At 39.4% G+C, this 12,329-nt stretch overlaps 1 protein-coding gene across 4 annotated transcripts in view; it reads right to left on the bottom strand.

Moving 5' to 3' along the window:
• LOC111957993 (uncharacterized) overlaps positions 1-12,329 on the bottom strand; it is a 53,743-nt gene that overhangs the window by 3,481 nt on the left and 37,933 nt on the right. For 2 of the 4 annotated variants that reach the window (XR_011474669.1, XM_023979154.3), the window contains exons 2-4: positions 891-966; positions 628-792; positions 209-445 (exon numbers count right to left, since the gene is read on the bottom strand). Coding sequence is in view for 3 of the 4 variants with exons in the window: in XM_023979154.3 (XP_023834922.1) it covers positions 209-445; positions 628-790 (400 nt within the window). In the remaining variant the exon portion in view is untranslated. The other 2 variants (XM_070436865.1, XM_070436866.1) reach the window with 2 other exon arrangements.

The following is a 12,329-nucleotide window of genomic DNA, read 5'->3' as shown; positions in this document are numbered from 1 at the left end:
CCAGTTAAGCAGTAGTAATTGGGATTTTGATTTGTGTTTGGTTTGTTACATGCATAGCTAGTGTTCCTTTCAAGTTAGCTTTGTGGATTAAGGGACTGTGTAAGCAAGCAAAAATATAAACAGGATATGAAAAATTAGGAGATCAAGAAAGAAAGAATTTGACAGTTGGAATATATTCGATATTTTCCACTAAGAGAAGGGTGTTAACCTGTCCTGTCCCTGATTTGAGCTCCAGGTCTCTGGCCCGGGTCTCTGCGCCTTCCTCCTCCCCCGGGTGCAGTAACTGGTCTGCTCATGGCTCTGGTCCCCCTCCCTGGGCTGTTCTCCACTCTACCCAGAGCACTGCTCACTGGCCTCCCTTCCGCTCCTCTGGCATTGCTTTTGGGAGTCAACCTGGCACTGCTGCAGCTGGGCCTCTGCTGCAGAGTGCAGCGGAAGCCCTGGGCTGAGAGAACACAGGTAGAGTTAGAACAGGATCTTCTAATGAAAGTAACAGCAATAGAGTTTTGATATCGCTTTAAAGCACCATAGTCATTTCCAACCCAGCCCTGCATGAGTATTGAATCAGAATGAATGGCGTCTTCTGATTCTGTTGCTGTGGATATTTAGGTATTGCTAGAGTATCACCGTAAAGGCAACTGGTGTAGACATTATCTGAAGAGGTGGGGTCTGCTGACGCTCTGAGGGATCGCCTCTGGAAACAGGATATTGGTCTTTGTAACCAGGATCTTGGCCTTGGAAACCATGCAGAGTGCCCTCGATCCATGCAGAGGCCTCTGGACTGAGACATCCCTATTGATTTATAGAAACAGGCTTTGGTCTCTGGAGTAAATGCAAATTTTCTCTTGGGCTCTTTTAATAAAAAATCCAAATTAAAATGAAAAGCGTACAGTTAGTTAGAGTGCAGCTGGCTGTGACTCACGGGACAGTAGGTAAAGCAGCACAATCCTTAAATCACCAAAACATCTGCAAAAGAAGAGGAAACATCATTATGGAGCATTAGACAGAAGCATGTTCGCATATGAAATGTAGATGTTTGAGTGCAGTGATGTTTGAACATGTCTGTCAGGACACTATCAACACATACAGAGATTGTACATTAAAGCTACAATATGTAACTTTTTGGGCGACCCGACCAAATTCACATAGAAATGTGTGTTATAGATTTATCAAGCAAGTCTAAGAAGTGGTAGATATATTGTATTAGCACTATTTCTATGCTTCCCTTTCTTAAGTTTCGTTTTTGCATCTTTCACTTTCGGTTTTGTACACCAGCTTCAAACAGCTGAAAATACAATACTTTTGGTTATGGAAAATATTTTTCACAGCGATTTAGATGGTACAATGATTCTCTACACGATACTTGCTTGTTTTGTCATATAAACTAAAATTAGGCAAACTATTCGAATTTTAGCAACCAGGAAATGGCAGAGTGATTTCTGTTAATACTGTGTATCAGTGGCCTCCCGGGTGGCGCAGTGGTCGAAGGCACTGCATCGCAGTGCTAGCTGTGCCACCAGAGATTCAGGGTTCGCGACCGGGAGGCCCATGGGGCGGCACTCGACCTTCGCCTCTCCCGAGTCCGTACGGGAGTTACAGCGATGAGACAAGACTGTAACTACCACCAATTGGGGAGAAAAAAGGGGGTAAAAAAATGTATAAATACTGTGTATCGGACAATGTCACAAAAACAATCTGTGTGCTTCTATGGGGCAGAAGTCAGCATGTTGTTGGATAGCCAGATTGCTAGCAAGAGTGACAAGAAACTGCAATGTGGGGAATCGTTTCAGATCATTTTATCTTGTTCTTGATACCATGTCTTGTTTTGAGGTGTTTTGCCTGATTTCATGTCAGTGCTAATATGGCTAAAGTGCGCTAGCGAGCTAACCAACAACTGTATGGATGTATTTGAGAGGAAACAAGTGCTCATTGTGCAAATGTATGTATGTTTTCAATAAACTTTGGAGACAAAATATAGCTTACATGTTGTAAGCAACTTAAGCCAGCATTTCCCAAACTCGGCCAAGGGGTGCACGTTTTGGTTTGTGCCCTAGCACTACACAATTGATTCAAATAATGAACTAATCATAAAGATTTGATTATTTGAAATCAGCTGTGTAGTGCTGGAGCAAAAAACCAAAACGTGCACCCCTTGAGGTCCCCAGGACCAAGTTTTGGAAATGCTGATCTAAGCCAACCCAGTCTGTTTTGCCCCATAGTTGTTGCTAAACAACCAACACCTCTATACCAGGGGAGAAAGACTGCCCCCTCTCATTGAAGCCGCAGATGTTCAAGGCCGACCACGGTACTGCGGGCATTGTTTGCACAAAACAGGATCCATTATAGGAATGGAAAAATTACAATATTCGTGGTCAATCTTCGTATATATTAAAAATAATACACCAGATGTATGTCCTTGAACAGAGTATTTTAAAATCGCACACAGATGAAGTTAGAAGGATAATTTAATAGCTAATGGAAGCCTGCAGTACCCCTATCGGCCTTCAATTGTAGTTATTCAATGAGATGGGGCAGCACTGAGCTAGCCTGCAACGTCACCAGTGATGCCAATTTAGTTTCTAGATTTAGCAACTTTTCAGACTACCCTGGCAACTTTTCTTTCCAAACACCACCTAGCAATAAATGTAGCTACTTTAAAAAATGTATTTGGAACTTTTAGCAACTTTTTAAAAGTGACTCAAACACTAAAATGCACGCATTTTCCCTCTAAATGACACAAAAACGATTTTCTCTGTCACACACTCAGTCACAACACATGTGCCTGGCTGCAAAAGTGCATTGTGAGTGACGTCAGCAGCAGGCGCTCAGCTCGTGCACAGGCAGCAGCCAGCCAGCAGCAATTTCAGAAAATTGCAAATCATTGTTGGCTGACTGCAGCAGCAGTAGTACGGGTTCGACGAGCCAAACCCAATGAATATAGTTTGTCATTAATGTTTGATCTTGAACAAACTTACAACATCAATCAACATGTCTCAATCAAAATTGTACAGCCAGAAGTACAGAAAAGAGTCTGTACCTGAACAAATGCCGAGCTGGCCATCAATTTAAGAAACGTTATTGTATATTCTACGTAATGACGCAGTTTTACGTTATCACGCAATGACATCACGATGTCATTTTGCAACAAATCAACCTGCCACTAGCAATGGAAATTAAACAATACACTTCTTAAAGATACTGATCTCATTGAAAGCATCAAATCATTAGCTAAAGATATTTTTGCAAGAAAAGACTTGGGTCATGGAAGTAGATGGGAATTTTTCAAATATAAAGTCAGAGTTGTAGCCATTAAACGCGCCAAAGAGCTGATGCAATTAAAGAACCATAGAGAAAAGGAGATGATGAGCAAGCTTGACAGTTTTCTAAAGAAAGATAATCTATCTGAAGAAGAGGAGTCTGTGTTCAGGTCTTTACAACTAGAATTAGAACAGACTTACACGGATCTGGCAAAGGGCGCCTTTGTAAGGTCAAGAGCAAAATGGATTGAAGAGGGGGAAAGAAACACTAGTTACTTTTTTGCACTTAACAGATTAACAGATCCCATTACAATATCATCATTTGTCAATTCCTTTTATGAAAACCTTTACAGCTCTCAATTTCAGGAAGATGGTTGTGAAAGCTACATTTGCCACATTCAGAATTGTGTCCCTGTAATTGAGGATGATTTCCACTCAGTTTACGATTCACCTGTGTCAATTGGAGAAATTAGAGAGGCTCTGAATTCAATTAAAAAAGGGAAATCACCTGGCCCTGATGGCCTGTCAGTTGAATTCTATAGACAGTTTTGGGAGTTGCTAGAAGACCCGATTTTCAATATGTTTCAAGATTGCATTAAAAATGGGGAAATGGTCTCCACTATGAAACAGGGCCTTATTTCATTGATTCCGAAGCCTGATAAAGACCCTTCTCTCATTGACAATTGGAGACCAATTACTTTATTAAATGTTGATTACAAATTGATTGCTCTGGTTTATGCCAAAAGATTAAAGAAAGGAATAGATACCATTATAAATGAGACTCAAACAGGATTTATGAAGGGCCGTCACATAAGCTCTAACATTCGTTTAGTCTTGGACCTTATAGATTATTCAGATGCAATTGACTCAGAGGCGGTTGTCCTATTTCTGGACTTCTGTAAAGCCTTTGACACAATTGAACATGAATTTCTCTTTAGGTCTCTTAAACTTTTTGGATTTGGTGAACATTTTATTAAAGTAATTTGCATGTTTTACAAAGATATAAATAGTTCTGTGCTACTAAACCTTAATACTTCCAAAAGATTTAGTATCAACAGAAGTGTACGACAGGGATGCCCAATTTTGCCATTTTTATTCATTTTGGTTCTGGAACTTCTATCTCTAGATATTCTGAATGATGCAAATTTGTATGGCTTAACCATTTTTAACAAAGAAATCAAAATTTCCCAACTGGCTGATGATACTACTCTTTTCTTAAGAGACAAAGACCAGGTCGCCCTTAATGCTATAACGGCATTTTCTATTGCATCAGGATTAATGCTGAATGTTTCTAAATGTGAAACCTTATGTTTATTTGACTCTGATGATAAAGAAATTGAAAATATTCCTGTTAAGGACTGTGTTAAATATTTAGGAATACATCTGTCAAAAAACCACTTAGTCAGACAACATTTGAATTTCTCTCCTAAAATTAAGAGAACTAAAAATATATTTAATAATTGGCTACAAAGAGATCTTTCTATACTTGGGAGAGTACTTCTGTCCAAGGCAGAGGGACTGTCTCGTTTTGTGTACCCCTCATTATCGTTATGTGTAAATCCAGCTACTTGTAAAGAGATCAATAAGACCTTTCTTGACTTCATCTGGAAAAATAAGTCTCACAAACTAAAAAAATCTGTCCTTTCTAACAAAAGAGCTGAAGGCGGTCTAGAAGTGTTTGGATTTTGTTGACATAAATAACACTTTCAAGATAAACTGGCTGAAAAAATGTTTGCTCGATACTGAYTCAATATGGTATTTCATTCCAAATAATGTGTTTAATAAATTGTGAGGTCTTCAATTTTTACTGAAATGTAATTATATTCCTGAAAGATTACCTGCTAAATTGGCTAGGTTTCACCAACAAGCTTTAATGGCCTGGAAAATATGTTTCCTGCACAATTTTTCCCCTCATAAAGCTCTTTTGTGGAATAATTCAGACATTACTGTAAGGAATAAGTCATTGTTCTACCCCAGCTGGCATGAGAGGAATATTGACTTTGTTCTAGATATTTTCGACAACAAGGGTAATATTCTCACATATGAACAATTTATAACAATGAAAGAGTTTCCAATACCTTTCAGAGAGTTTATTTCTGTGATCAAAGCCATTCCCAGTGGTCTAACTACACTTATGAAAAGTAATCTTAATTTTGGGAATGATCACAAAGTTTATCCAGAACTCAGATTGGAAGGCGTGGGCTTACTTGAGAAATCTTGTTGTAATAAATATATAAGACAAATTCTTCATTCACAAAACCAACTTACACCGAGAGGAAAGTTTTTCTGGAACATGCTTATTCCTGACATTGTCTGGAAAAATGCATGGTTAAGGCCTTACAAATACTGTATACCAAACAAAGTTAAGGAAGTGCACTTCAAAATTTTACATAAGATATATCCATGTAACTCTATGATTTCCAAATTTGTGGCTATTGATGATATCTGCGTTTTCTGTGAAAAAGAAGGTGAGAATCTGTCTCACTTGTTCTTTGAATGTAAATTTGTGTCAGAATTTTGGGAAAACCTTGCAAAGTACTTATTTACCATTATGAACACTGCCTATAATTTTAACATAAAATATATAATATGTTACTATTGCAATGATAACAAAACCACTGAAATGATTGTTAATTTTTTAATTCTTGTTGCCAAATACTTTATACACAAACAAAAATTCCACAATTCTATACCAAAATTACCAATTTTTCTGATTGAATTTAATTATCTTATTAAAACACTAACCCTAGTGAATAACAACAAGAATAACACCTTCATGAATCATTATAATAAGATATTTTCAGAGTGAATATAATTGCACTTAAATTGTTTATTTTTTGTATTTTATTTTTATATTTTTTGTATGTTTGAGCATTTTTAATACCTGTGTTTGGTTTGCTAGACATGTTTGATGTAGCAATGTAAGTTGATTTTTGTATTATGAATAAAATACATTTAAAAAATATATTTTTTTAAAACCTGCCACTAGCAACTTACCCTGAAAATTAGTTGGCAACACTGAACGTCACTTTCTTGAGTAGCTCAAACTATGCACACAGACAGAATGGGTAATTAGTTATAAATATCTTTGCTATGCATGTGAGAGAAATAGTAATGGTGTCTTTTTGTAGGCACTAACTCCACCATGGTTCGTTGAACAAAACTTATGTGGAAATGAATGGCGTTTTTGGAGGGTTTTTGGTAAACACAGGCTTAGGAAATCTTATATATTTTGTTCTATGATCTAATCATCATCAGCTAGCATCACTTTTTGAAGCGTTTATTTAATTTTAAATAGCACATAAAGCACATAAAGGTTGCATAATTCATAAAGGTCATGTTAACTGACTGATATTATCTCATAGAACAAAATGTGTCAGATCTAAGCTTGTGTTAACCTCAGACTTTATTTTTGGTGTTTATCCCAAAACGCTATTCTTTCCCCATTAATTTCACCATATGAATGGCTGAACGAACTAGAGGTAACTAATTTCCGGGTTTTAGGACTACAAGCTGGCGTGCTCTAGTGCTTCCAAGACAACTAGTAACTCAAAAAAAGTTGGTCAAATCATGATGTCAGAGATCTTCAGGTCGGAAAGTCATAGCGCTTGGATGACCGTTCGACGCGTTTTTTTCCCCCCAGTCGGAGCTCGTTTTTCCCCCCCAGAGTTCCCAGTTGTCTTGAACGCACTGAACTCGGCATATGTTTCCATGAGACTCCATAGCAGCATTTCTGTTAGCCAGTAGTAGCCTGCTTTTCTCAGACCAGAAAATAGAAAAGCCGATAAATAAAATTGGACAATTGTCCAGGGGGAGATTTTTTTTAAATCCCATTGCAAAAAAATGCTTTTTAGCATATTCATTGATGGAAATACATTTGACTGGTCATGCTTATCTGTATATAGGATCATTTACATAATTTAGTGCAATTAAATTGGAGCATGTGTACAGTTGAAGTCAGAAGTTTACATACACCTCAGCCAAATACATTTAAACTCAGTTTTTCACAATTCCTGACATTTAATCCTAGTAAAAATTCCCTGTCTTAGGTCAGTTAGGATCACCACTTTATCTTAAGAATGTGAAATGTCAGAATAATAGTAGAGAGAATGATTTCTTTCAGCTTTTATTTCTTTCATCACATTCCCAGTGGGTCAGAAGTTTACATACACTCAATTAGTATTTGGTAGCATTGCCTTTAAATTGTTTAACTTGGGTCAAACGTTTTGGGTAGCCTTCCACAATAAGTTGGGTGAATTTTGTCCCATTCCTCCTGACAGAGCTGGTGTAATTGAGTCAGGTTTGTAGGCCTCCTTGCTCACACACGCTTTTTCAGTTCTGCCCACAAATGTTCTATAGGATTGAGGTCAGGGCTTTGTGATGGCCACTCAAATACCTTGACTTTGTTGTCCTTAAGCCATTTTGCCACAACTTTGGAAGTATGCTTGGGGTCATTGTCCATTTGGAAGACCCATTTGCAACAAAGCTTTAACTTCCTGACTGTTGTCTTGAGATGTTGCTTCAATATATCCACATACTTTTCCTTCCTCATGAAGCCATCTATTTTGTGAAGTGCACCAGTCCCTCGGGCAGCAAAGCACCCCCACTACATGATGCTGCCACCCTTGTGCTTCACGGTTGGGATGGTGTTCTTCGGCTTGCAAGCCTCCCCCTTTTTCCTCCAAACATAACGATGGTCATTATGGGCAAACAGTTCTATTTTTGTTTCATCAGACCAGAGGATATTTCTCCAAACGGTATGATCTTTGTCCCCATGTGCACTTGCAAACCGTAGTCTGGCTTTTTTTATGGCGGTTTGGAGTAGTGGCTTCTTCCTTGCTGAGCGGCCTTTCAGGTTATGTCGAAATAGGACTGGTTTTGACTGTGGATATAGATATTTTTGTACCCGTTTCCTCCAGCATCTTCACAAGGTCCTTTTCTGTTGTTCTGGGATTGATTTGCACTTTTCGTGTAACAGTTTAACTTTACGGCGTCCCCTCGCCCCGACCCGGGCGCGAACCAGGGACCCTCTGCACACATTAGCGCGCACCACCGCTAACTAGCTAGCCATTTCACATCCGTTACACTCACCCCCTCCTTTTCTGCAGCAACCAGTAATCCGGGTCAACAGCATCAATATAACAGTTTAACTTTACGTCCGTCACCTCGCCCCGGGCGCGAACCAGGGACCCTCTGCACACATCAACAACAGTCACCCACGAAGCATTGTTACCAATCACTCCACAAAAGCCGCGGCCCTTGCAGAGCAAGGGGAACCACTACTTCATGGTCTCAAAGCGATTGACGTAACCAATTGAAACGCTATTAGCACGCACCACCGCTAACTAGCTAGCCATTTCACATCCGTTACATTCGCACCAAAGTATGTTCATCTCTAGGAGACAGAACGCGTCTCCTTCCTGAGCGGTATGACGGCTGCATGGTCCCATGGTGTTTATACTTGCGTACTACTGTTTGTACTGATGGACGTGGTACCTTCAGGCATTTGGAAATTTCTCCCAAGGATGAACCAGACTTGTGGAAGTCTACAGTTTTTTTTCTGAGGTCTTGACTGATTTCTTTTGATTTTCCCATGATGTCAAGCAAAGAAGCACTGAGTTTGAAGGTAGGCCTTGAAATACATCCACAGGTACACCTCCAATTGACTCAAATGATGTCAATTAGCCTATCAGAAGCATCTAAAGCCATTACATAATTTTCTGGAATTTTCCAAGCTGTTTAAAGGCACAGTCAACCTAGTGTATGTAAACTTCTGACCCACTGGAATTGTGATACAGTGAATGATAAGTGAAATAATTTGTCTGTAAACAATTATTGGAAAAAGTACTTGTGTCATGCACAAAGTAGATGTCCTAACCGGCCTGCCAAAACTATAGTTTGTTATTAACAAGAAATGTGTGGAGTGGTTGAAAAATGAGTTTTAATGACTCCAACCCAAGTGAATGTAAACTTTTGACATTTATCACACATTTACAGATACAGAGCCTTTGAGTGGAAAATCTGTCAGACAGTGCAAGAGTTGCTGCTGCAGCATATTGTGGTGCTTTCAGGACATCTGGGAACTCTGAAAAATAGGCCGATGAGTTTCAGGTCGGAAAAGTTGGCGCCAGAGTTCCCGAGTTGGAATTCCGAGTTGGATGACCGGTCAAAACGATTTTTCTCATTCGGCGCTCGTTTTTGCCTAGTTCCCATTTGTCTCGAACACACTGAAGTCGGAAGTCAGAGATTTCCGAGCTCCCAGTTGCTTTGAACGCGGCATCAAACGGGGCATCAAACGGCAACAGAAGGCAGGCTTCAGCGCTCCACACAGGCATGTCTTACATTGCCTCAAAATAGCCTATCAGATCTCCTCTCTTTCTAAATTGCCAAAGGATATTTTAATCTCTGTCACATGAAACCACTCACATGTGCAGTGCTCTTTTGACAACGTTATTTTCCCGCTAATTGCATTTTGGAACGAACATTCGCGCGTAGCCTACTGCCTTGTTCGCATTGCTGGCTGTATAATGTGAATAAATAATAGTTCATCAACATTTTAAGCTAAACGTTGTGATCTGTTGCATCAGACTCATTGCTTTTAATTGTAGTCTTAGACTACTGTTTGTATGAATTTGGGATCTACCGTCCCACAACTGTCCCAGAGTCTGTTTGGAATAGGCTATTTCTCGACAAGATGACCAAAATATTAGGTAGCCTAAACTTTTCTACTATAGTAGATGAACATAGGCTAGTAATTTTGCTGTTCATTACTGGTATTGTCGGCTGAGGAAAAGCAAATGTGGACAGTTATTCTAACGGACAGATCGCAATTTATTGGGGCAGAGGAGTGATCCAAAATAGGGAATGGTTGATAAACTTTTTTTTTATTGGGCACAGGGGAGGGTAGTGTATTTTTTTCCCAGGTTTACATTTGCTCTTTTGCAGGTTTTACTTAAAAATGTCTTCCATCCAAGCCAAATTTCCTCATCTGCTTAAATGCGCCTCCCCTATATCAAGGTGTATTAGTACGTCCCGTATGTACTATGCTTTTTAATGTGCTAACTTTTACTGTACCTCTCAGAGCATTTTGTATTGTTCTTTACGTAAATCCGAGACACTCATTTAGCATGATATGTTCTGTTTGTTTTTGGTTGCATGAGACATATGGCTACTTAAAACCTGTTAAGGATCCAACACTTTTTTTCAATTTTCGCCTAAAATGTAGCTCAGGACCTGAAGCAAGGATATGCATATTCTTGATACCATTTGAAAGAAAACACTTTGAAGTTTGTGGAAATGTGATACAAAGAAAAAAAACATGTTTTTTAAAATTATTTTTACCATCATCTTTGAAATGCAAGAGAAAGGCCATAATGTATTATTCCAGCCCAGGCACAATTTAGATTTTGGACACTAGATGGCAGCAGTCTATGTGCAAAATTTTATACTGATCCAATGAACCATTGTATAGCTGTTCAAAATGTTGTATTAAGACTGGCCAAATGTGCCTAATTGGTTTATTAATACATTTTCAAGTTCATAATTGTGCACTCTCCACAAACAATAGCATGGTATTCTTTCACTGTAATAGCTACTGTAAATTGGACAGTTCAGTTAGTTTTACAAGAATTTAAGCTTTCTGCCCATATCAGATTTGTTTATGTCCTGGGATTTATTTTGTTACTTACAACCTCATGCTAATCACATTAGCCTACGTTAGCACAACCATCCCGCAGGGGTGGGGCGGGCACCGATCTTGTAGAGGTTAACCCTTTAACCTAACCCCTAGAATTAACTCTAACCCCGAGCTTAGCTAACATTAGCCACCTAGGCACCTAGCTAGAATTTGTAACATACCATAGGTTTAGCAAATTCTTAACATATTGTACATTTGCAAATTCGTAACATATAATACAAATTGTCATTCGTAACATCAAATCAAAATCAAATTACATTTTTCACATGCGCCAAATACAACAGGTGTAGCTTACTTACAAGCCCTTAACCAACAATGCAGTTCAGACAAATAAGTGTTAAGAAAATATTTACTAAATAAACTAAGGTTTAAAAAGTAACACAATAAGAGAACAATAACGAGGCTATAGGGTACCAGTACCAAGTCAATGTGTGGGGGTACAAGTTAATCGAGATAATTTGTACATGTAGGTAGGGGTAAAGTGACTGTGTATAGATAATAAACAGCGAGTAGCAGCAGCATAAAAAATGGAGAGTTAATGCAAATTGTCCGGGTAGCCATTTGATTAGCTGTTCAGAAGTCTTATGGCTTGGGGTAGAAGCTGTTAACGAGCCTTTTGGACATTAACTTGGCAGTTGGCACTTCGGTACCACTTGCCCTGCGGTAGCAGAGAGAACAGTCTATGACAATTTTTAAGGGCCTTCCTCTGACACCGCCTGGTATAGAGGTCCTGGATGACAGGAAGCTTGGCCCCAGTGATGTACTGGGCCGTACGCACTACACTCTGTAGCACCTTGCGGTCGGATGCCGAGCAGTTGCCATGCCAGGTGGTGAAGCAACCAGTCAGGATGCTCTCGATGGTGCAGCTGTAGAACCTTTTGAGGATCTAAGGACCCATGCCAAATCTTTTCATTCTCCTGAGGGGGAATAGACATTGTCGTGCCCTCTTCACGACAGTCTTGGTGTGGTTGCACCATGATAGTTTGTTGGCGATGTGGACACCAAGGAACTGGAAGCTCTCAACCTGCTCTACTACAGCCCCGTCGATGAGAATGGGGGCGTGCCTGGCCCTCCTTTTCCTGTAGTCCACAATATCATATCCTACGAAATGGGTGATGGACATCCACAAATGAATACACGTTTTGAATGATTGACAGCATATCCAATGTTAAATGTTTATCTTTTTAAGCTTGGAAAAGAGACCCTTAAACCCAGACTTGGACCGCACACCCGCCACACTAAATAGCAGGCTAGTGATTGCTTTGCAATGCTTGCAGTTAGCCACTGATTCCTTCCAAACCACTCATTGTTGAATTTGCGATTTCCAACTTGTTGTGTAATGTTTATTTCCAATGGCCGATGAGCACCGATACGTT

The sequence above is a fragment of the Salvelinus sp. IW2-2015 genome, linkage group LG33 (assembly GCF_002910315.2).
Source record: "Salvelinus sp. IW2-2015 linkage group LG33, ASM291031v2, whole genome shotgun sequence".
Taxonomy (NCBI): Eukaryota; Metazoa; Chordata; class Actinopteri; order Salmoniformes; family Salmonidae; genus Salvelinus; species Salvelinus sp. IW2-2015.
This window is presented reverse-complemented; position numbering and strand designations above follow the sequence as displayed.